This window comes from Syngnathus leptorhynchus, chromosome 8 (genome assembly GCF_054491065.1).
Source record: "Syngnathus leptorhynchus isolate UIUO chromosome 8, UIUO_Slep, whole genome shotgun sequence".
Taxonomy (NCBI): Eukaryota; Metazoa; Chordata; class Actinopteri; order Syngnathiformes; family Syngnathidae; genus Syngnathus; species Syngnathus leptorhynchus.
Genome location: NC_141202.1, coordinates 5,179,402 through 5,205,019, shown reverse-complemented (window position 1 = coordinate 5,205,019; position 25,618 = coordinate 5,179,402). Strand labels below are relative to the sequence as shown.

Genomic DNA, 25,618 nt, shown 5'->3' with positions numbered 1-25,618 from the left:
GTTGTTTGTGTATTAAATGTACAGTAATCATAGCTAATGACGATCCATTTTTATAAAGATTTCATTTTATTCCCCATAAAATATACACCAATCTCAGTACTGAAATAATAAATTGCAACTTTGACTTCACAGTTTTTTTTTTTTTTGTGTACATCACATCGCATCTGAAGATTTTATTCATAGGAATTCACATAATGTACATATTTCCAGTTAAATTGAAATATTTTGAGTGGATTCTTTTTAAAACAATAAAGCAAGCAAACCACAGTATACTAAGAGAAAATCAAATGTTCTTCTGTCCTTGCTTTACTTAGATGTGTACCTCAAAATTGTCTCAGTGCTGCTCACAAACATTTCATTACTTACCTACACTTTTCACCCCTTCCACAACTAATGAAGGCACAAAATGAGCACATATATAAGACCCCAAAGTACACAAATAATTTATTCTTGAGACTAAACCATAATGGACAAATACACAAGGGTGAAGTTGATCAACAATAAAATAACCTGACGCAAATATTTGATGTTCTTTTCAAGTGGATATGGAGGTAAAGACAGGGATATTTCAAAATTTTGATTTCAAACATTGACACACAAGTGCGTTCTGAAAGATGTCTTGTATAGAAGAATCTTACTTCTATATTCACACAAACATCTAAAAATGAATTTTTAAACTGGCTGCACCGCCTCCAGGAAAACCAACCAATCAAAACAAACAAACTCATGTACACTTAATTGAAATTGGGTTAAAATGCATTCGCATCTTTTGGTCCATGCTGGTTTAGCTTTCTTTTAGCTGCTACCGTCCTTCCCATCAGCATGTTATTGCTGTAAAAAGGTCGCTGTATGCCCATCGAGTGCAATCACTTTAGTGAGTCAATGTTGCCTTCTATCAGCTGGAAGGACACCTGGTGCTGGATGAGTTTTAAGGCTCCTGAAGGGGCTCGTCTCTTCTTCTTCTTCTTCTTCCGCCCTACCAAGCTGGCCCTGTGTGAACTTTAAGACACAGTGTGTGCGTTTGCCGCAGTTTCCTGTCCTTCAGTACGTCTCGGAGTCAGAGTCGTTGAGCTCTTCTTTGTAGAAGACATCGTGATGGCTAATGTTGTTGAAGCTGCAGTAGGAGCTGTGCTGGCCGCGTAGCACGGGCAAGCTATCCGACGTGACGCTCTTGGAGGGGCTGGTGGTGTAGTGGTTCATGGCACTGAAAGGAAGGGTCGGCGCCGGGGTGCAGGGGGAAACAGGCATCATTGTGGCCAATATGAGGGCGAGGCAGTCTGCAACATCTTTGTTGGGGGCACAAGCCAAGGCGGGTGTGTAACCTGAGGGGAATGACCACACTCTAGTGTTAATAAACACTTAATTGTTAATCAAATATGAACGTGTTTGTCTTTATCAAGGATGTGATTAATATCGTTACCATTCTCATCAACCGCAAGGACACTGGCTCCCTTCGCGAGCAGCTCTTGCACCACTACCGTCAGGCCATTCCTTGCAGCTACGTGCAGAGGCCTTGAATTTAAAGAATGAGGATTAGTTAGGTCAAGTTGAATGGGATGGTGGGACATTGCTTATAGTTTCCCATGAGAGGATTCACCAATCGTCTATCGTCAATCGTCAGAATATGTCTATTGAAATTGTTGATATTTGAATTAACTGGATATTTGGTGGTTAGTGAATAGTAATGGTGAAATCCATTGAAATGAAATGCATCGTGAATTGAAGTTTTTAATTTTAACTTTTCATTTGCACGCAGAAACAAAACAATAATTCCAAGTGATACATACGTCTGTAAGGCGGCGTTAGTGGCATTTATTAGGTTTCTGTCTGTAATCTTCTCCAATATTAACAAGGCACTGGTTTCATGTCCCTGTGAAAAGCAAGAGGTTTATTGGTGCTAAAAATGACAAGTTGAATCAATAAAATGGCAGGCCTTTAGCATACACATGCAAGAGGACACCCTACTGGCAAATTGGGTGTGAAACACAGCCATCTAGTGGTTATAAACGGTACTAACCTTACTGCAGGCAAGATGAAGCGCCGTGTTCTTCACTGCATCCTGTAACGTTAGATCTGCTTTTGCACTGCTCACCAAGAGCTCTTATTGATGAGAATAGCATACTCAGTAACATTCTGATCAATTTTGTCTTTTAGATATATTTCGCTGGCATCAGGCAAAAAACTTCAGTTTCCAAAACCTTTACTTTTAAAGGAAATCCCCCCCAAAAACATGTTTGTTGAGCCATTAATATTGCATCGTCAATGACAGCAAGCTATTATCAACCTTTTGAATTGGTCAATAACTTGTTAAAATAACAGAACCACACTGGGACTGACCAATAGTATCGATTTGTGGGTGGTGGTGGGCGTGAAATTGGCCACATTTGTGCATAGGAAGTTTCAGCCTGAAGCCAGCTATGCTTGTGCGTAACCATCATACCGACTGCGTTGGTTTGGCCGTTCTCGGCAGCCATCATGAGTGGGGTCTTCCCTGTGGCATCCACACTGTTGACCTGTGCGTTGTGGCTCAACAACAGCTGCAGACACTCAACGTGGTCAGTGAAGGCTGCGGCATGCAAAGGAGTCCTGGGCACAAAACGGACGATACAAAGGACGATTGAGAATTTTGTCCAGCATTTTAGTTTACCTCCACACGGATATTACCTGTCTTTACTGTCTTTGGCATTGACAATGGCAGGACCCATGGTGTCGATAAGCATCTCAGCAGCACCTTCACTGTCACGAATCCTTAGGAGAGGAAACAAATATAATACTTTATTTAAACTCACCCATCTTGTTTTAGCATCTGACAATTACTGCAACGTTTCGATCACTTACACAGCACAGTGAAGGGGGGTGAAGAGATTGCCTTCTGCTTTTTGGAAAACCTCTTGTTCCAGTAGAACCTCCACACATGTATCGTGACCTTTAAAAAAACAGAACACGGTTCATTGTCAAGCTGAGCTAACTATTTTCCAAACATAGGAATTTGTTACTATGTTGGCCGCTCAAAATATGAACAAACATGAGGACGGGTGCTAAAAGATTTGGGGACCTGCACCTCTCTTAAAGAAAATAAAATTGTAGACTACAGGTCTGGTTTATTTCACTGCCATAGGAATGAAACGACATTCCAAACTTTATCCCTTGTATTGCTGAACATATAAACAGACATAACTACAGTCCATTTCTTTCAGAATCCACATACCATTGTAGCAGGACCAGTGCAGCGGTGTGTAGCCTTGGCTGTCTGTTAACACCGGAGGTGTTTCCACTGACTGAGCAGCATGCAGAAGCCCTCCCAAGACACCAATATGGCCACATGCTGCAGCCAGGTGGATGGGTGTGCGGCCTTTACAGTCTTGCACCAAGAAGCTGGCGCTATGCTGAAGCAAAGCCTCCACACATTCCTCATGACCAGTAACAGCCTACAAATACAACAAATTCAAAAGACATGAATGCTGATACACTTGACAACCTGAAATTGATTTTTAAAACTTTAAAGTAGAAGAATTTGCTTCACAGTAATATATTCTTGACTACTCGAAACGTCAATTGAAAATTACATCGCAGAGACCTTCGGCTCAGGTAAAGACCAATCACAGCTCACCAGTTTTCTGGTTCTGATCATGTGATTTTCACAAATTATAGATTTTGCTGTTTTAATTCATATTCCTTAAATGAAATATTAATTCGAATACAATGTTTAAACTAGTGGGATCACAGAATCTATTGTAAAGAAAAAAATAAACTTGGCTCCGACTTTAAGTACCCAGGTGGTTTTCACAGGTAAAAAAAAAATAAAAAAATAAAAAAGGAGAGTTACACTCACTCCTCGATGCAGGGCTGTCCTGCCCCACTTATCTTTGGCTTCCACGCCGGCTCCCTCATTAAGCAAAGAATATACACAGTCTGTGTGTCCACTTAGAACTGACAGCATTAAAGGGGTTCTGAGAATTTAAAGGAAAAAAGGTTACATTATCGTACATAAACTTACATTTTGGACCACAATATAAAATAAACAACTTACTGTCCGTTACCGTCTTGAATGTCCACTGCACTTTTAAGATCAGCATTTCCAATCAGCAAACGTAAACATTCAAAATGACCATTAGTAGCTGCAAGGAATCGATGAGGTTATCAATTTCAAAATACAACAGAACGAGTCACATTCAAAGCTTTACTGCCGGTCCATACCTGCAGCATGAATTGGGGTTCGCTTTAAGGTAAAGTCTTTGACCAAGATGGAGGCACCTTGGTTTATTAAAACATCCACACACTCCACATGGCCCTTAAATGCCGCCAAGTCAAGCGGTGTTCGCCCTTGGCTGTTTCTCACATCCAGATCCAACAGAGACTGCACCAGAACCTCCATGGCTTGATGGTGACCATGGTATGCCTTAACGCCACAAATACATTTCCAAATATTAGATTCAAATAAACAAAGACAGAAAATATTTCAAGAGGTAAATGGTTAACTCACAGCAAGGTGCAAAGGGCTTATGGGAGCTCGAACGTCAGACTCATTGAGGATGTCCGTCCCTGAGGTTTCCATCAACTGATTACAAATAACAAAAAATTAAATATGGAAAAGTTTGGTGCTCAGGATTACATTGATGCACAATACAATACAAATTCACTTTACTAATTTGACAAAACCACTTAAAAGGAAAAAGGCGTAATAGGTTGAATTTTTTTTCTAAGGTATTTATTGATTTGGTGATTTATTATCAGACAAATTCATTTTATGCTTGAGGTGCGTAAATAAATAAATGCCCAGGGATTATTTGGACATTCTATTAAAAAATTCACATGTTACAAAGGTAACCTCAATTTGAGAACCAGTGAAGAAGACTCAAACCCTACTCACCGCATCAAGAGGGGTTTCACTTGCAATCTAGAATATTGGGGAAATTAAATAATACTTTGATCAAGATAAGCAAGTGCATAGGGTTTTACACAGCATGCAGTCATGATGCTCTCACCAGCTCCAGACAAAGGCGATGTCCATATGCAGAGGCATAATGCACAGCATTGTAGCCCTGATTGTCCCGAATCCCAGGATTTGCATCATTTCGCAATAAATATTCCAGGCACCTGGAGCCACAACAGAGATGCTTTCAATCTTAAACATTCACTCTATTTTTCGGACTGTAAATTGCACTTTTGTTTTCATACTTTGGCTGGTCTTGCAATTTTATTATATTCAAACCAGAGCTCAGACTCGCACCCATAATCAATTTTTGACTGGTGTGATTTATACTCCAGAGCGATTTACGGTCTGAATTCCAATGACATTCGCATTTGTTGCTTCACCATTACTACATGTTAAAAGCAATGCTCGGAGCTTTACTAACTTTCCATCTGTGTCAGAAGCGGCGGCATAGTGAAGCGGCGTGCATCCCCGCTCGTCAACGTCATTCACGCTGGCCCCTGAGCCCACCAGCGCAAACAAACACTGGTAGTTACAGTTGGCAGCAGCGTAGTGCAAAGAAGTCCTGGAAAAGTAAATGTTGCTTAGCTGACTGTATAAGGTAAAACATAACACCACGATTAAACATCATCGCAAACCTGCCAAAGCTGTCCTTTTTATTGAAGTCCGCCCCAGTGTTGAGAAGTAGATTGAGACATTCCAGGTTTCTGCAGATTTAAATGACATGATAAGTGATTGTCCTTTATCATTAGAAGTTAATAATTGACTGGCATATTTGTTTAAAAAATAAAAAAAATTGATTCAGTTATGTTGACACTCACCCTCCAGCAGCTGCAGCATGTAAACAAGTCCTTCCAAAGTCATCAGGAGTGTCTATATCAAAACCTGATGAAGAAAGAATGATGAGCAACAGGACGCAACTCTAGTGATTGATACCGGAGTTACCTGAAGACAGAAGCTTTCGGCAGCAATCGGAGAATCCACTGAGAGCAGCCAAGTGGAGCGGGAACATACCGTGGACCCCTCGTCTGCAAAGACATTCCTATCAGGTTGTCTTCATCGCACGCAACACGATACTTTGTTTCTACTGTCTTGGTTAACCACAGAGTAAGCAAGTGTCGACTCAGCAGTTAACTCCTTACTATCTCCATTAGGGTCTAATGACTAAGAAAATTATGGTTACATTTGTGGGCAAGTTACACTCACTTGGCAGTGTCAGCTCTGTGGGCAATGAGCGTGTTGATGAGCAACTCGTGACCATATCGTGCAGCTATATGCAGCGGGGTGTTTCCATTCTTATCCTCACAGTCGACCTCAGCACCTTAAGACGGGGGATATACAAGATCAAGCTTTTGAGCCAAAGTCGTATAATGGGCCTCAAGTTTACGACATTGAGTTTTGGATGAGCTCACCATTTTCAATGATAGCAAGGGACCTTGAGAATCTTCCATGGATTGCTGTCATGTGGAGGGGAGTCTTTCCATCCTTACTCTAAATCAAAAGAGAACCATGCTGATGAAAACGGACAGCTTTTCAAAAATGTTGAATACGTACTAGTTGGACTTTTTATTCTTGAGAAATTATGATCGATATCAAAGTTTAGCAGTGGCAGAGAGTACAACAGAGTTTTGAGGGATGCACTGAGAAATCTTCACGCACCTTGATATTGACATCAGCCCCATTGCAGACAAGCAGCTCAAGACATAGCTTGCCTTGCCGGGAAGCAGCGGTGAAGTGGAGGGGAGCGAAGCCCTTCTCGTTCACCTGGTTGACGTTCGCCCCACACTCTATGAGCTCGTTCACCACCACATCTTGACCGTTGTAGCAGGCCACATGAAGTGGCGTGTTGCCGTAGGCATTCGGCTCATTAATCTTAAAAAAAAAAAAAAAGAAAAGAAAAAAGAAAATCAACAAAGGTCAGCCTTATAAACACTGCTACGTTTCACTATGGCAGTTGTGACGCTATTCCACATCGGCAATCCAATGGTGGGCGGAACTCACATCCACCCCCAAGTCCAGGAGGTATTTAACAACAGTGATCATCCCACTGGAGGCAGCTGCATGTAGAGGTGTGTACGATTTCTTATCTTTGCAGGCAACTTCGGCAGCATGAGACGCCAGCAGCTTTATCACCTCAATGTGTCCTGAATGTTCAAAATATCATCCGCAATATGGAATTATATTATTCATGAATGAATTAGCGCCATTAGCAAAGCATTGCGAACATAACGTTGCTGTCGGAGGGAAAACGTGATAATATATATACTATAAAAAAAAAAAATATGTCTTACTAATTTGCATGTTGCTGCCATATGATCATTTCTTCATTGTAAACCGAAAGTTGCCTAATTTTTTTTCACCCAATTATTGGTGACTGTGAAAAAAATTCTGGGACTAAATGTGTAAAACATACACACCATCATCCCATCAAAGGTACACTTGTATGTTCCATAGAGCGATAATTACATAACAGAGCAAGTAGATTTATTTTTACCCATGTAGGCTGCCCAATGGATTGCACGCCGGTCTTTCTTGTCAAAGGCATTGATGTTGGCCCCTCTGGAGAGTAGGAGCCGCACCATCTGACAGCATCAGCAAGGACAGGCAAAAAATAGAAGGGGGGGAAAGCAGTGAGTCATAGTCATGATGAATGGATCGTTTCTGTATTTCAAGAGTAGACAAAAGCAGTGAGTGTCAAAGGTTCCTCGACATTAAAAAACATCCATATGAAAATTCTAGACTAGACTTATATATTACAGTATATTGTATTATGTAAATAAAAATAGTTTTGAGTTTAAAAGAGTCCTTTTTTTCCTGTGTGTGGAAACTTCGGGGACGCCCTGTATAAGGACTACACTGTTTCCACGATCCAGATTTAGATTTAGGCTTTAATCCCTTGGATTTGAAAATAGAATGTGCTTTACGTGACCACATTAATGTGGATAGTTCAAAAATAGCTCAATCCACATCGGCATTTCGATAAAAGACATTGCCAAGACAACTTGTATTGTTGCATTGTAGTTTAAGAATAGACCTTGTTGTAAACAGAACAAATGAGCATGCTCATTGCCATAAGGCAGCTTGACTCAGGCTTGGGAATTAATACTTGATTAGAGCAGGCATTTCCTGCCCTAAAATAACTAATCCACGTGAAAGTACATGCATCCATCAAATCAGTTACATGGGTGCAGCATGTCGTACTTGGAAGAGCACACGCTCCTAATGCTGAGTTTATAACGTGGAAAGAATGTATTGAGTTATGGATTTCATCACCTCAACATTCTTGGTTCTTGTAATTTTAGGAATGTGCTCAGCTGAAAGCAGCCGCGTGTAATGCAACGATGCATGATAAGTATCAGTATTGACTGATATTGACGTTTCGAATTTGCAGCGTCGTTTGTAGCGATGCATTGCAGGTCTAGGATAACGACACAGTTGGGTGAATTTGTGAACAGCGAACCGAAAACAGGTGAAGGTTCAACCGTATTTACCTCCAAGTGACCACTGAAGGCTGCATGGTGCAGTGCAGTTCGGCCGGCTCTGTCCGACACATTCACATTGCTGAGCAGCGGGACGAGCGCTTCGGCGCAGCGGACTGCTTTGTTGGCCGCAGCGATGTGTAGCGGCGTCTGCCAGTTCTTGTCTCGGGCATTTACGTCTGCAGAATGTTTCAGCAATATTTGCACGGCTTCCTGCAACAAAGAAAACATCCGAATTTGACACCGTTATTGTTCCGTATGATGCACGTTCAAGTGCGTCTGCGTGCGTGTTTGCAAATGTGAGACAAACAATCGACGGAACATTCTCAGACCTCGCTACAGGAGGCAACAGCTCGGTGCAGAGGAGTGAGCCACTTGCTATCTTTGGCATTTACTCTGGCACCTACAGCACAAGTCAGAGGACACGAGCAATCACTCATTTGAAGGTCATAAACGGTATAAACTTCACAACTGGTTACAAAAATGAACCGAAATTGGTAGTAACAGTTGTCGAAATTCATTCGGTGGAAACATTTTAAATGTAGAAGGTCATACGGATTGAAAATTTAAAAAAAAGGTTATGTATTTGGTCTTTAATACATTTTCTGTATCATCATCATTGATACTGATTCTCTTGTAAATTCTAAGATGTTTACAAAATGGAAATAAATTGAATTGAAAAGGGTGCTCAATTGCTTGGGACCATAAGTCGTGAGACAATATTAGTATTTGTGAAAACTGGAAAGGATGTGACGGTGACCACATCATTAGTATTACACAACTTAAAGCCACTCAATATTTGCATTGCAAAATCCTACAGACCTGAAAGGATCAGAAGTTCGATAATTTCCGCATCTCCAAGGTAGGCAGCAGCATGGAGTGGCGTCCGCTTCTCATTGTCCTATAAGGAAAGAGGGATGAACTGTAATACAAGGCTCTGAGGTCACAAGTTGTTCATCCCCACAAAGATCACTCACCTAAGTCGCCAAATAAATACTGTGTGTGTTACGGGACGCAAGCAAGATAAAACAAACGCCCCAATTGGACTTGTGAGGTATGCAATGTGTAACATGGGTACTTTTGTCATAAAAAAAACAATCGAAGGATATGGAAAAAGTAAGCTATTTAAAAACAAAAACAAAAAAACATTTAGTGGGGCTTACCTGGGCATTCACGTCCTCCTTTTTGAATATAAGCGAGCGCACTTCATCGGGGTCCACATTGAAAATTGCTTTCACCAAAGCAGGCTGTGGAAGGAAATAGCTTTTTTTTTTAATCTCAGTTTATTTGGAATGTTGCTCATTGCAGTAGTTCCCATTAAGAGTAAGCATTCAAATTGGAACAAATGACAAACTAACCCCGCAGACTTCGGCAGTAGGTAAGTCTGCAGGATCCTCGTCCTCAAGAATCACGACACACACACGATTCCATCTGTTCAATGTCATCGACCCAAAAAAAAAAGCTTCTACAATCAGATGCGCCTTCAAAGAAAAACGATGACACATAGCCACAAGATGTCCTTTTCAGTGACGCATCCAAAAAGACACGTGTTGAGAGATAAGTCTTAAGAGGAACAAAAGTCCGAGAACAGATTCAAAGTGATGCCAAAGTTGCTGGAAGAACAAACAATACTGCACATCTTGGTTTCTTTGCCCGAGAGAAAGAGATGATACTGCAGAGGCCCCCCTCCTGCTGTGAACTTTCAACATCCTTAGTGAAGTAAGAGTGGTGGACAGAATAAGTAAAAAGGTTCTCCTTGAAGGCCCACGTATGGAGCACACTTTTAAAACGCCTGCATGATAGCTCCACCCCATTCAGGGGTGTTTACATGCATGCAAAGCTACCCAGAGATATTTGCGTTAAATGCTCTATATGCACAGTTTACACCAAAATTTCCATCAGTCACTAAACAGATAACGACAACCATTTGCTATAGCCCCAAAAGCAAACCATGAATTTATTTAAATAACTCATTTGTTAAAGGAGCACACTTAAGTGAAGGTTTCGCGCCGGTTCTGTTTCAGCAGCATTGAAAAAAATCACCAGTTTCGATTGTTTATCTTGATCAAAGTAGGACCTCCAGTATAATGCAGGTGTATGCTTTGCAAAGGGAGCCAAATTGACAATATCAAAGATACTCCCAGCTGCTCTTTTTTGCATTGGACTTCTACGTACTTGACTGGGTTTATTCAAATGTATACTTAAAGCCTGCAAGTGAAGTTTGCAGTTTAGTGTTGCTGCTTCTTTTCAATTCGGTTTGACTTTACAAGAAGCAAGTGAAGAAGACATGCAGTTCCTTGATGAGGATGCAACTTTGACACGTGCCGACTCTCGAGGAAACTGTCACTGACCATAGAGCTTGGTTTTAGAACAAGACGAGAAGAAGAGCAAAAGTTAGTCACCACAAGATTAGGAATGACTTGTGGTCTACCAAATCCCTCACTGATCTTATACTGTCACACTTAATCACACCAGACAATTATGTCCCTCTGAAATGCCCATAAAACAGTACAGGGGGGCACAACAGATGCTACTAGGGTCAATTCAAGCTAACAAGGGGATAGTTGTGCTTCTCACAATGTCTCATGTTGACACCGTGTGTGGGACAAATCTGCGTTTTGTTTTCAGCAGCGCGGCCCGGCTCAACTGCTGTTGTTGATTTTCTATACTCGTCCAGAAGCAGCCTCATTCGAAGCCTTTAATACGGTCACCATGGAGACAGCTCTTTAAGCAACCACACTCTTGACTTAACAGGAGATCATTAAAGCACATGACAAGAAGCATACACATGCGTGATACAAGATGTACATCTATTACACCTACTAAGTGTTTATTAAATATGCAAGCAATGTCAAAAATGTTAATTTTGAGAAAATAAACAACATTGGCCAGACTTTTAGAGATTACAAGACTGATATAAAGATGTTATAGGCTACTGTCAAAAATATATAAGGATCCTCTCCCAGTCAAATGGTCTTTACCAGTTTATTAAACGGTTTCATCGTTGGGTTGCTGCGATATCGTGGTTTATTCTCATTATTTGTACCTTATCTGTTTACTGCAAAAAGCCAACAATGGAAGCGCTTACCCAGCTAATGTCACAACCATTCAAACGTCACAGTCAGGAGCTTAGTTTATGTTGCCATGGTACGCGTCTCCGACAACGTTTTGAGTGTCATTTACGAATAACCAAACTTGAAAGTAACTATTCAAGTCACTTTGCAATTGTTTTACGCGGCAGGTTAACTACCCATGCCCAATCTTATTAACACTGAAGAGGGGACTGGCTAATTGTTGCAGATAAGCAGTCCTGTTAGCAGGTTACGACTCATTTGGGTTGACCATGGGTCACCATATAGAAGTGATAGGTATCAATATTACGACAAAATGTTGCGAATGGACGAATTTAAAGCCAAATTCATCAGTAATACCGCACTAAACGATTCGCAAGAGCAACTCAATTTACAGTCCGCTGGGAAACCTGTAATCGAAGCTAGCAGTCAAACGATATCACTAACTTAAATTTCGCTTTTGACAGATCGCTCTTACCTGGTCTCGAATTTTGAGAACCACCATATTTCTGTGGTTGGAAGTGTTCTCATGCAGACTAGTGGGCTATTCGTCTCCTTGACAAACAACAGAGTGTTTGATCTTGTTGCTATCTCTGCAGTTAGTCTGCTGGAGGCCTAGCGTGACGCTATCTTAGCTACCATGCTAGCCCCACTGGCCTGATTGCATGTAAGTCAACGAGTAGCGGAAACTCCATAACATTACCGCCGCCATATTTGACATCCCAAGAACAAGCATTTCCATTGGTTATTTCTTCTTTTGTGTATAAGAAAGAAAGCTATTGGCTGTTGCTGGTTGACGCATATGAACTGGAGCCTTACGATTTGACAGCATGTGAGATGTTTTCGCTATGTTCAATTTCTTAATAATATATATATTTTTAAATAAATACAGCGCGTGAAATGTGGATTTTAATTCGCGTTCTTGATGTGCAACTTTCTTTTACTTTCAGGATTCTTTTTCATAGATAATTTCCCTAGATATTCCAATTAAATTTAGGTGAGAAAACAACGCAACGTTTGCATTCCATCCACTATTGCAATGGACTAGTATTCAAACACATTTTTGCAAAATTTTAAGAAGAAATGCAGGTTCGGAAGCAAATGTCACAATTTTACATTTCACAGAACATCAAATTTAAATCAATTGATGATCATATGCAGATGTTTGTCTTCCAAATACCATCAGATAAACTTGCCTTTTGTTGTTCTTATGTAAGATTCTATTGCTGTACAGTTATTCCTAAGGATTATTCTCACATTAAACTTTCACTTTAAAAAAATAAAAACTGGTCGACTGTCTCCCTCTAGCGGTTGTTTGTTTAACTACACATAGGTTTCGAAACGCTTTCGTGAGGATTGGGTTCAAATCTTCATCCTGTATGGCAAAGGTGTCCAAATCCGACTCTTAAAGGCTGCTGTCCTGCCTAATTTACATGCCTCCCTCCTTCAACACATTCCAAATAATCAGGATCGTTATCAGGCTTCTTCAGGGCTTGCTGATAAATTGAAAAGTGGGGGACACAAGTTTAGTAGGCCTGCAATCCATGAGAATACTTCACCTATTAAGCTAAAATCCATGTAGGGCCATTAAAAAGAAATTAAAATGTTGCATTCAGTGAACACTATGGTATTATTTACCATCCCTAGAGTAAATGTAGCATTCTGCATCAAGACTGTTGTCACGATGTGTGCTTTCTGGCGGTGATTATTTATTAAGTAAGGGGGCTTAGTGAACGAGTGGTGCTCCAGTGAAAGAATGTGGGTTATCCTCACCATGGGGCTGAACTTTCCTCGCTAGTCTCATATTTCAAGAGCAGGAAAGGCTGAGGGGGAGCTTGTGGCAGCTATGCTTATGATTTTACGGGTAGGCGGTAGGTCTTTGCTCGGGGGTAAGTCTTCCTCATCTGTTGCTAAAAAAAAAAAAAATTGTGAAGGCCCCAGTAAGCCTCAGCGGAAATAGTTTAACACTGACAGGTACCGGAGTATACAAAAAGAAGTGGTAGACTGAGCAGAAATCCTTAAATGAAGAAAACACTTGCCCATTACTCCACTCCTGGCTTTGAGGCTGCATCATCCTCTGTGTTCTTTGAAAAATAAACAATGTGTTCAATAAATTAATACATTTCTGCAAATGTTTTCAAATGACCACTTGAACATTATTCCAAGGAAATAACAGTATCCCATCAGGTTTTATTACATTGAAAAACAACTGGCTGAGAAATGATGGCTGCTTTTGTCCCAGTTAGGTCCTTCTCCACAGTTGACGTGCAAGCAGGATGACACGGATGCCCTGAAACCTCTCTGCACCCCAGCCTGGGAACATCACACTTGAGGGATAGCAAACAACTGGATGGTACTGGCCCCATGTGGAAAGAGCTGTCACTGTCATGTGCCATTATGAAGAGGAGGACAAGCAGGAATAAAAAAAAAAAAAATCAAGCAGGATCTCTGGAGGACATATTGAATAAACTTTTGACCAAAGAAAAAGTTGACATTTGATTAGCGGGGCTGTGGGAAATGCGTAAAGAGAGAACTTTGTTATGCTCTTACAGGGAGGACATTTGTCCACTGAGCCAAACAGTCAAAGAAGAGGTCAGCAAGAATGCTTTGAAGTGACAAATAAAAATGTGAGACTGAACAGCTGTAGATTTATGACAATGACAAATATGTGTGTATAATCTGAAGTAATCACTCCTTGACTCAAAACCTCCACCAGTGAGAAAATGCTCAATTGAACCAGTACACCTGCTCACAGCATAAGGTGTTTTTAAAAAAGAAAGAAAAAAAAAACATTGCCTTCACAAAGACATTGATGGTCACTTTTGAGTGACACTCTAAAAGGATTTTATGCTTACTCCTATTCTTAATAGCAAAATGTCAGATTACTGCAGTTACTTAATTCTGGTTGTGCATGGGTAACTGATATCCACTGTAAGTTGCACCATCCAAAAATACCACAGTGCAATTTCATTTCTTTTTTTTCTTTTTTCAAAGGGGTCCCTTACAACATAACTGGACGGTTACAAGTATTTGGGAGTACATTTGAATGATGGGCTGGGTTGGGACATAATTGCAATACCACTTTATTTATATAACGCGTTTCACAACAGCTGGAATTGTTTTACATGTAACAATGGGGCATGTAAAAACAACAAATTAAAGCATACATATGTCCTGTATATTTAGACTGAATTTTTGGCCATTGACATTCTAATTGGGCTGAATTTATACCTTTACAATTTGGGCCGTGATGATAACAAATTCGTCAGCCTACCCTGAATGTTTTCAAAGTAAAGAAGTTGCGACGCAGTCCCGCAAGCGACCAGTAGACGGCAGCGTATGTCCATCTAGATGAGCGTAATCTACTAGTGCAGGTTTTAGAAGATGCTTCAAAGATTCAAAATGTCATGCAAACTCCTTTAAGCGTCAAATAAGAGCATAATGTGATATGATTTTTTTTTTCGCACATGTAACGCACACCTGCCGGGGTCATGCTGAACAGAGAGCTACAGGCGTTTGACTTTCGTCATTTGTTTTTTTTTCATTAAATATTCAACTATTTATAGTTTTGTCGTCATACTGGCGCAGACACAGCTTGCCTCCTACACGTCTTCTAAATTTAACACAAACCGGTCAGACCCTGCTCTCAAGGGAGAAGAACATTTTCCTCCCTTTTATTACTGCCATTTGATTATGTTCAAAACAGTTAAGGCAAGCAGTTTTCGAAATTGCAAAAAAACTACAGACTTTTATTTTTTTAGATAAATTATTGGTGCAATGGTTACAGGTGGTTTTGTTCGGCGAGTTGATGCAAATCCGCTTCAAAACGTGCCAGTGTTCATTCACACCTAAACTATAAAGTGTCTGTTTAAGTGGTTATTATTAAATTTGTTCTCACCATCACTGTTTTTTTTTCATCGAGTTCCGAGAAATTCTAAAAATAGTAGCTTGCTTACGGAGGTATGACCTCATGCAGTGAAAAAGCTGATTCAGTTTCATCACCTCAGGTCACAAAGGCTCCATACACGACGGTGCCTTTCTTTCGTAACCAGTTGATTTCGAAATGTGATGTACGTAAATTGTTGGAATTTTAGTTGCTTGGAGCATATCGGAAAGTGTCTCGTCAGGCCAGGTATTGACTGAAACTCTATCAATGCCTTTACAATTTTTTTTTTGTATCTTATAAGGCGGCTCGAACTGGCGTGAAAATATAATGATATTTCATTTATGACATTTTTTTTCCTCTTATCTGGTTACGGGAGACAAATCCAACTATCAATGTCAGCCTTTCCTCTGTTCTTCTGGTCACTGCCTAGTGATTTGTTTTGCTTCTTCAAATATAGTGATTTGTTTTGCTTCTGTTTTTTTTAAGATGCAACAAAGTCCACGAATCTCTTGAAACCTTCAAAATTCTCTGTAACGAATGAATCAATTCATAGTTTATCATTCCAATCCTTAACCTTTGCAGAGGTCTTCAATTTCACTTTCCGAATATATGTTTCATTATGTTTGTTGTTTTGCTATTATGTTTTTTTCTGGTTTGGTAGCTTGAGTATAGAGCAGTGTTTCTAAAGGTGTCACAACATTGTGGAGTCTCTCTGTGCAAGGTAATTGGAAAGCAACAGAATCACAGTCCCTCCCAGTGTACCCATTTTCTCATGACACTTGAAAAACACCACTTCTAGTTTGATGAAAGCCTTCCTCACAGTCTCCGGATGACCTCTCAGCCTGACTTTCCATTTCACAATATTTCATATTTTTACATTAGACTTGTTCTTGGCAGGTTAATACTCGCAGATGTCTGCACTGCTCAGATGGCTTGAGGGGGCAGGTACCATCTGAGCTGTGTCGAGGAGAGAGAGTCATTTTAACAGTGCTCTCCACTTTGCCCGACACTTTATTTCCTAGTACCAATGAATGTGCTAATGAGACAAAATGGTTTTTTTTCGATAGAACAAATCTTGGCAGCCATCTGCGAATTATTCACTGGACATGATAAGTTTGGTTCGAATCACCGAACAGAATTCACAGCCGCCACATGATGCATAACATCCCTGCTGTGTGCTCCATTTTCACCATTAATATCGTCTTAAATTGTCTTAAAAGAAGTGCGAGTAAGCCACAAATTCCGGTTACACCATCTATCGCGCTTTTCTTTCACAGCGAAGGTGATGCATGACGCATTCTGGCTGTGGATTTGTTTCCTGAATATGTAGGCCATTCTTGACCGAGCGTGACAGTGTGAAGGCAGTCTTCTTGTCAAATAGCGGAAAGATAAAAAAAAAAAAAAAAAAAGAACGTCTGGGTGTTTGAAGTGATTGATGCCAATCGTATTTGTCCACTTAAAATTCACACATGTAGGTGTGTGTGTAGGTGTGCTATTGTAATAGACAAATAATGTGACGGTTGGCCGTTGGAGGATTTTTGGAATTTATCAATGAGCAAAATAAGACTTTGTCGAGTAGAGTTCATATCAGCTTGTACTATCTTTACATTTCAAGTCCTGTATTAGTTCACATTTATATGTAAAAAATGTTATTCCTTACTGATTGAAGAATAAATTCAATGTTCCAAAGTAGCTCAAATGGAAGACAACTATATATGTATTTATTTTGTTCACTTCTAATGCTTAATAATAAGTGACAAGGTGGCAGACAGCCAAAAACCAAGCACTGCTAGCAGAGCCCCGTAGAGTCTCGTGGATGTCAAGAGGCAGGCTATATTTGGCTGCAATGTTCCTCTCTCAGAGATAAGTTCTAGATCTGGACTTGACATTTCTCTTGGACTGAAAAAAAAAACCCCAGTTTGGGTCAGTGAGTTTTAAAAAGAAGCAAAGCTTTGTTGATGCCCAGAGGACGATGTTGGCCTCTGTTCGACGCAGTTTTTTTTGTTGTTGTTGCCTGTGTCTGTGCACCGTTACAAGTTTTAGATGATTTAAAATTGATAGTTTGTGTACTCCGACACAATGCAGTGCGAAACGAATAGTCCCAGTTCGACTGGGGAAAACAACTGAGCATCTTTTTCTGCTATACATCAGCATGACAGTCATATGGTGTGTTCGAGATGGTTCTTTTGTAATGTGCTGTCACTCCATGGATAGAATTCATGCTGCTGTCACAAGTTGATATTTTTTGGAGTGATACAACATATTAATATGAGATGTCAAAATTCAGTTCACAGCTAGGATGACAAAAAAAGTGTCAAACTCACTGAATGTTTGCATTGTTAGCAGTATTATTGAGACAAAATGAAAGGAAAGGAATTTCTCTTTGTTTGCTATTATAGTAATTGTTGCTATGTTGTCATGAAAAAGAAATTCCATTCGCACCTTCATCCGCTTTGTTGGCTTCTCGGCTATTGTGGCTCCATTCTTTAGTCCTTAAATCAACACCATGGTGATGCTCATAAATATTCAAATCATTTTTAATCTCACATCCTCATCCAGAATCGCCTGCTGGGTGGAAAAGTCAGCGCGGAGTTTTGGCTGCGGCTGTTGATTCAAACAGGAGCGAGCAAAGATACACGTGGGAGGAATAGATGGTAGGGAGAGGAGGAAGGACATGGTAATGGCCAGAACGAGAAGTTCTATATCACGGTGTACCGTCTCATTTGACATATCACACATCCATTTGTTTCACGTCTTGTTGAAATGTTGCGAAATGAATCACTCTCTTCTTTCTGAGTTCTCTGTATGACTTTTGTTGTCACGAGTTGGACAAAATGATTTATTTAGTCATGACTTTGTCAGGAGTATGTGGTATGCAAGACAATTGATCATTAATAACAGTAGAAGTGATTTTTTCTTTTTTTTTTCTTTGGGTGTATCTTATTTCCCCAACAGTCTCGCTGTCAATCAACTACATTGTGAGTGAAGTTCATCCTGCTGTTGTCAGTCTGTGTGGCGTAAACAATGGAGGTGATGAATGAGTTATGCTTCAGAAGCTTCAGTATGACCAACTTGATGGGCAGATTGTCACCCGTTTAGGGTGGGGTCTTTTTCCCTGATGGCCTAAACAGATGAACCTCAGACCACTCGCACCTCTTTTCACAGTGTGTTATGGCAAAAATGTCTTTGTTGTTACCTTTCATCTGGACATCCCGTGAGTTATACAGGGATGGGTGATTGTGGCCTCTGCCCCTCCCTACCTTGCGTAAAATGTGCAGAACTAACGGATCCCTCAATGGATTACACAGGGATTGGACACACAGGATGGATAATAAAGCAGAGGCCTCATCAAGGGATCTATGGCGAGAGATGTGTGAAGGGGTTAGTGACCCACCTGTTTCCAAAACAGCCTTTCAGAAGTAAAAGTCACATAAAAGTGGTGCTGGGCCCAAAATATTTATATTTATTTCAAATGATAACACATATAATGGACACAAAATCATGTGATATCTCCCCAAGCAATTGCTTGAGTTCATAAAAATATATATATATATATTTTTTAACTGACATTATTTTTATAATATTAATTGTGGCTGAAATATATGAAATGAGGTCATTGTTGAAGATGTAGCAGAGCACTCAATTGGCTTCCCGCTCAGTGGCAAAGTGGGTCCTGTAATTGACTGCAGGTTGTCCAGTAGTGTGCCAATTGCCACATGTCAATCCTGAATGGGAATATATGTTATCATAAACGCTTGCTTGCTAGGATAGAATATGAAAAGACAGCATGGTGGGAATATAGAAACGTCGGTGCATATTTATTTCCATTTAATTGTCCTTTTCTTTCTGGTGTGTTTGCAGTAGTGAGTGTTGAGCGTTGATTGTGGGTCATTATATGTCCGTGCTCTGTAATCTCAAACAGTTAATGCTGCTCTTCCTCACTGGATCAACCTGCAGGGTGCAATGTTGCAGGTTAATGTACGAGTCCTTATCCCATTATCGAGTCCACTCTTTCCAGTCAGTGGCTCACAGAATCAATTGAAAGAAAAACAATGATAACACAAAGAAAATGTACAATGCTTCATTTGGCTTAATTCTAGTTATTGTTGTTGTAATAGTTATAGTTGATCATTTGTTAAGCTTGGTAGTTAGTTAGTTAGTTAGTTAGTTAGTTAGTTAGTTAGTTAGTTAGTTAGTGGGTTTGTCAGTTAGTTGGTTGGTTGGTTGGTTAGTTATAGATAGATAGGTAGATGGATGGATAGATAGATAGATAGATAGATAGATAGATAGATAGTTGGTTGGTTGGTTGGTTGGTTGGTTGGTTGGTTGGTTGGTTAGTTAGTTAGTTAGTTAGTTAGTTAGTTATAGATAGATGGATGGATGATAGTTAGTTAGTTAGTTAGTTAGTTAGTTAGTTAGTTAGTTAGTTAGTTAGTTAGTTAGTTAGTTAGTTTAGCAGGATTAACACACAAAAAACAAATATCAATGACCAAAGAAAGCCTGTTGAAATTTCATGCGGGTTTTTATTTTCAAAGTTCACTGTTTGTGTCACTGTGGTGTGAATGGAACATTCTTTTCCAAAATTAAAATGTCATGTCCATTAGTGTGTCTTACATCATCACCCATAAACACAAACATGCATATTCTCTGAATTGGAAAACAATCTCATGAAGGGGTACATTTTTAACGCTTCATTTATAGAGATTTCCTGTTTAAATTAGTTGTCTGGGGTTTTATTCAGAAAGTTCACTTGGGGATCTTAAACAAGTTATCTCTTATTGTGGAGCAAATGTACTGTAGCGTTTAACGTGAGATGGTAGTCATCACCATGCTCAAGCAACATCTTGTGGTTTCGGCGAAAAAAGCTTTACAATGTAGTGTTGCTCATATTTGGTAGAAATCAGATGAATGTTTTTAAATATGGATGTAAAAAGCTTGCGCAAAAAAATAACGGCTTATAGTCTGGAAAATACAGTACTCATTTCCCTTAAATTTATGTATTTTTTTATTTATCTATTTATTTATTTATCTATTTATTTATTAACTTATTTATTGATTTATTTCAAATGTATCTATTGTGCTTTTGTGTTTCCTTAATGATAAAAGGAAGGGCTATTTTTTTGGGAAGTATTGTTGCTTCTAAAAGCCTTTGAGATATAGACTGCACCGTCAAGCCACGTTGGCGTAGGTGGAAGTGGCCCGGACAATAAGCGTCAACCCGCCCTTCCCATAGTAAACTCGATTTCCTGCTTACAACATACGAGGCAGACCATGGTAAGTACCGCATGAATGGAACTTTGTCTTTAAAGGTCATTGACAAGATTGCAGTTGCTGTTTCATGATGATCATTTTTACATTTACTCAGAAGCTATAGTAGTGAACAACAACATTGCTGGTGTTTGGAAAGACAAGTTTTCGCAAACATTCAGCACAACTACCACAAATATGTACAGTATTTCTATCATGATATTAAGATCGTATCTCCAGGCCCCTCCGAGGGTGGTTGCAGACTCTGGGTCAGGATGTGTTCTGCAAGAACGCTTCCGATAGAAAGCCTTTGTTATTATGAATCCTTCAGGGAATATTTGAAGGTCAGCCAACCAGGCTTTGCAGGGTTCCAGTTGCACTTGTGTGTCTGTATGTGGTTACACATGATGTATCTGCTTTCTTCTTGTGTTTCATTGCTGCAACAATTCCACTTTCTTCCATTATGTAAAAAAGATTATCATAATGGAGGCTGTCATTAAGATGAATGAATAGTGATGTGTTTTTAGACTAAAGTTTCTCGAGTGATGAACAAAGTGGGCTGAATGTATGTAGGCGGAAGTTGTACAACAACATGGTCAATTTGATTCAACCGATCAATGCTTTCCAACAGAGATGAGCACATTGATCAGAAAAAATACCAAGCGCTGCCCTCTGTTTCCAGTGTGCCTTTGTGCTGTGTCTATTTATAGAAAGCCAATGGCAACAGATGAATACACAGCGTCAGAGACCTATTCAAAGTTAAAAAGTAAACTGACCTTCGGTGCACAATACGTGGATCCTTTTGAAATTGCTTTGAAAGTGTGTTTTTGCCATTTCGGAGGACAGTGCTTCAGTGGTTTCGGGCTGTATTTTCTAACTCAGATAGAGGAGTCAGCAGATGATTGATGGTGGTGCATTGGTGTGAACAACATATCTTTTTAGAAATCCCTCCTTTTGAATTGTGACATACTTTGGAATCAGCTTAATGGCCAAGAAAAATGATCACAAATAAATGTGCATGAGTAAAGGAGTATAAGGAGTAAAAATAAATAGACAGCAAAATAATAAAACATAATTACCTTAGGGATACTAGAAAATCATTGAATGCAAAATAACCCCGATTCACTTTCATATACATGAGCTTTTATGGGCCTTGTTGATGAGGGGGAAAAAACTTTGTACTGTTCACTTTTACGAGAGCGGAAGCTGGCTTGCAATTAACTGCGCTATTATTAGCTAAGTTGCCAAACTTGCCGGCAGCGTTTCAGAACGAAGCAGCGGACATGACGATCTTGATTTTTACCCCCCCCCCCCATGTTATTTGATCCAACCTGTTAAGTAAATTCTATATTGCCTTGAAAGTCCAACAGGAAATACCACAGGATGCCAGACAGAGTAACCTAATAAAAAGTGAGCGTACCCAAATCATTAGTGAGGAAACACTCACATAACACATCCAGATGTACACACTAATTGGATTTCATCACATCAACAGTTGTACAGCCTTTGTGCTTTTATGAGACTGACTGCGAGGTAAATGGAAAATGTTTATAAGTTTCCAAACTTTAACAGGTAGAGAGGCTAGTGCAGAGATATAAGGCCCCTCCCACCCCCTGCTGCAAATTAATGGAAAATCTTCCGCCAATATGGTGACTCATGAGGAACTGATGTAAGTAAGATGGGGGCCAATAAGGTCATTTGGGACTTGGGAGCAAAGTTAATTTCCCTCCAGTGTCAGGGCAACCAGGGAGATGATCCTCAGGGAAAAAAGGGGGCGGGGCTCTTGCGTCAGGGGTTGCTGGGGGGGAAAATCTCCTCTGAATATATATATAATGATCTTATTCTCACGATGAAACCATGCATCCATACAGGCAGGAAGTCAAAAGCAGATCAACCAAAACATATTTTTATATTTGTTCGATGGACAGTCCCTCCCGCGTGAGTTGAAAGTGGCCCTGAAGTTCAGAGAACAATAAAACGCTCACTCCCTCGCACAAATGGATTGTACGCTCTGAAAAGAAAAACAACACTTTTTTTTTTCTAGCTGGATAACATTTATAGCGAGCTGTGTTTGTCCACCTAATTTATTTCTTGCAACACTTATCCTTCTCTCGCCTGGCTCCCTGCTGGGTTTCATCATGCACACTTTGTCACAAGGCAGCAGTGCCATGGTGATTAAGCCACAGAAGTCGGGTGTTGACTCAGGGACTGGTCCAGTAAGAGTGAGAGAGTCAATGTGAAAGAAACGTACAAGCTCTTCCATGTTGACCACAATTTCTCATAATAGATTGGACATCCTCGTAGATCATTCGAGTTAAGACATGCATAAAAAGATGCTTCACATTGTTGGTTGGCGCTCTGAATTTTTTTTTCTGTCGAAAAATATATCCATGACGACACGACATTAATCAATTGATCAGCCAGTTTTAATTTTATCGATAAAACTTAGTCAAATATACACACAGAGACACACTTGGCAGTATATAGAGTGACCATCGTGCGAAGATGCTGACTTTCACACTTAAATGCTTTAATAGGACTAAAGTAGACAAAGGCCACGGGTGACGCACATGGAGCTATAACGGTCTCGCCACATTGCCGCTTTACTAGGCCCCTAGCAATTGGACGGAGCTATTTCCAATCCACAATCCCTCATCAGCCCCAGGAAGCAAGTCAGATATAAACATTTTAGGTTAATCACTACTAACATATATTTCAAGTTAGATACTAGGAAGAGGATATTTCCTCCAACTGCAACTCCATTGCCTCCAATTTATAGAAGTAATGCAAAGCAGGGCATGTTGGAAAAAAATAGAGCCACTTGTAAATAAATTGTTTGGTAGATTGTTGAAGAAAGTAATGCTGCAATTCAATTTGAGTACAAGCCAGGAGTGCTCTCGCTTATATAAATAGCGATTCCATTTTCAAATTATTCATGTGATGGACTCACTTCCTCGTTTGAGAAAGTATTCCTGGCCTTTGTGGAGGTCAGCCTCTGGGGCTGGACTCAACAATCTTTTGCTTGGACAGATGCTGCGACAGATGGAGTCTTTAGTCATCCTTACCTTCGGCTTGAGGACTTCTTATCTCTCGCGTAAATCTTATCCAGTGGGACTGCCAACCATTTCATAAAAATGAGGAGTGACAAGAGCTGTCTCCTTATGTAAAAGTTGCACAAAGCAGAAGTTTTGATTTTTTTCCCCCCTCATTATTATTCTCGCTAATTGGCTCACAAGCGGCATAATTAATGTCAGACATTCATTGTGCATTCTAATTTGGACTTCCTTAACTGTGATAAAAGGATGGAGGGGTTCAATGTTTGCCTAGCTGAAATAACACAGTAAGTCTTTCTGCGTGTGCGCGCGAGAGTGTGCGTGCGTGCGTGCGCGCGCGTGCGTGTGTGTCCGCAGCTAGTCGTCAGAGCGCAGCACCTAAAAATAGCTGTTTTGGCTCCACGCCCCTGGCTGGGGGACAGGTCAAATTATGAAGGAAGATGAAAAATTTAAAGGCACAGGCTGCTTGGCCACAAAGCTGCCTTAGTGGTCAGATTTGATTTGACTTTTATGGGAGGGAGTCACATTCTATCAACAATGGATGTTGGCTAGTTTTGGAAGGCATATTAATAGAACACTCATGAAATTGTATATTTTCTCAGGGTTTGGGTTTTAAAAGTGAGTAATGTGTTTGCATTTTCTCATAGTACCACATTATACATCACATTAGGCAGGCTGTTGCACGGGGCTGGTGGTGGCAGGGGGGGACGGCGGGAAGGGGGTACGCCATGGGAGATGCTCTTGACACAGTTGGTTTATGTAATTGCCGTCGCGCTGTTACGGCATCTTCCAGTTGGCAAGTTGAAAGCATGCTTCCCGAGTAACAGCACTGGCCTGAATACACACATAAGCGCACTGAGCTGACACACACTCGGCAATGTGTCTTCAGTGAACACAGTGTTTATGTGGCCTACCACTTCAACATATCATGTTGGGTGTTAGTTGGAGAAAGTTGGTTCGAAGGTTGGATGTACACTGCAGTGCTCAATTCTGATTTAATGGTAGTAGTACCAGATTTTGTTTATTTAATCATATATACAACAATAATGTTGTAAATAAGAATATTGTATTGTTTTCCTCCTGGTCAGACTCTTCTCATTGATTTACATGCAGGCCAATTCAATTTACTGTTTTATTTTGATTTAATGGTGGTCTATGTTTTGTGGTTGTTATTGTTTTGGGGAAGACACATTTTAGCATTTTTAGAGCCTTTGTTGAGAGGGCTTATTGTGTTTTGCGCTATATTTGCAAGCAACTGATCTGATTTTGAAAAATAATTTCAACAAGCATAATTCCGATGAGATGATAATTGGTTATTTTCTCACTGCCTTGACCTACATCCGAATTGGACCACCCGAGGCTCCTGGGATAAAAAGATTTAAGTTAAAGGGTTGTATTAGCATTAATTGTACCTTGAGGGGTGAAAATAGTCGGACACAGCACCCTTTTCTCCCCCAAAGTGTCATCGTAGTACTAAAAGATCAAGTCGTTTGGCTCAAAATAATTTTTCCAATTTCCATCTGCTCGCCGGTAAACAAACCATTCGTTTTCGACTTGACGCGAGCCAATGCTGACAGATTAGTACTTCACCTGTTGTCAAGTGCTACGGCTCAGAAAAAGTGAACAAGAAGTGGGAAATCACCTTTAAGCATCCCTTTGTGATGAATTGCAGCAGGAGATATTTAAATACAGAGCCCACCTTTTTTTTTTGTGAATCACATGAAAGAAAGACTTTTGTGAATCATTTGACAACTACATCAATGCGTAAAGGGGATCCTACTGCTCGTCCACCTGAGAGAACAAAAATGAAGCCAGAAATAGAGTAAGAGACTTGTTCCACAACTCAAAGAGGGAGGGGAGATCAAGACTCCCATCTGCAGAGAGGGAGTCAGGAGACATGCCTTCTGGCAGAAACTGCAGAAGACAGCTGTGTTTGGTGTGGTATTTTT

The 25,618-nt window shown here is 40.2% G+C and overlaps 1 protein-coding gene across 1 annotated transcript; it reads right to left on the bottom strand.

Moving 5' to 3' along the window:
- Nucleotides 1–53: 53 nt before the first annotated feature.
- ankrd28b (ankyrin repeat domain 28b) lies at nucleotides 54–12,194 on the bottom strand. Its single transcript, XM_085918736.1, has 28 exons — nucleotides 11,962–12,194; nucleotides 9,576–9,659; nucleotides 9,235–9,313; nucleotides 8,745–8,815; nucleotides 8,425–8,625; nucleotides 7,428–7,515; nucleotides 6,935–7,077; nucleotides 6,593–6,805; nucleotides 6,346–6,424; nucleotides 6,140–6,254; nucleotides 5,879–5,961; nucleotides 5,755–5,818; nucleotides 5,572–5,640; nucleotides 5,358–5,498; nucleotides 4,986–5,097; nucleotides 4,871–4,897; nucleotides 4,484–4,558; nucleotides 4,198–4,399; nucleotides 4,031–4,118; nucleotides 3,833–3,950; nucleotides 3,209–3,428; nucleotides 2,839–2,926; nucleotides 2,665–2,748; nucleotides 2,441–2,586; nucleotides 2,018–2,100; nucleotides 1,788–1,870; nucleotides 1,421–1,512; nucleotides 54–1,322 (listed from the first exon to the last, which is right to left on the bottom strand). Exons 1-28 carry the CDS (start codon nucleotides 11,986–11,988, stop codon nucleotides 1,042–1,044), a joined length of 3,156 nt encoding a protein of 1,051 aa, XP_085774862.1. The 5' UTR covers nucleotides 11,989–12,194; the 3' UTR covers nucleotides 54–1,041.
- Nucleotides 12,195–25,618: the final 13,424 nt, after the last annotated feature.

What these genes read in the sequence shown, in the direction of transcription:
- ankrd28b (XM_085918736.1), bottom strand. Translation starts at nt 11,988, where the DNA reads ATGGTGGTTCTCAAAATTCGAGACCAG. An exon ending in CGAACTTCTGATCCTTTCAG is followed by an intron (nt 8,816 to 9,234) that starts GTCTGTAGGATT and finishes CTTGTGCTGTAG; the next exon opens with GTGCCAGAGTAAATGCCAAA. An exon ending in CCATTGGGCAGCCTACATGG is followed by an intron (nt 7,078 to 7,427) that starts GTAAAAATAAAT and finishes TTGAACATTCAG; the next exon opens with GACACATTGAGGTGATAAAG.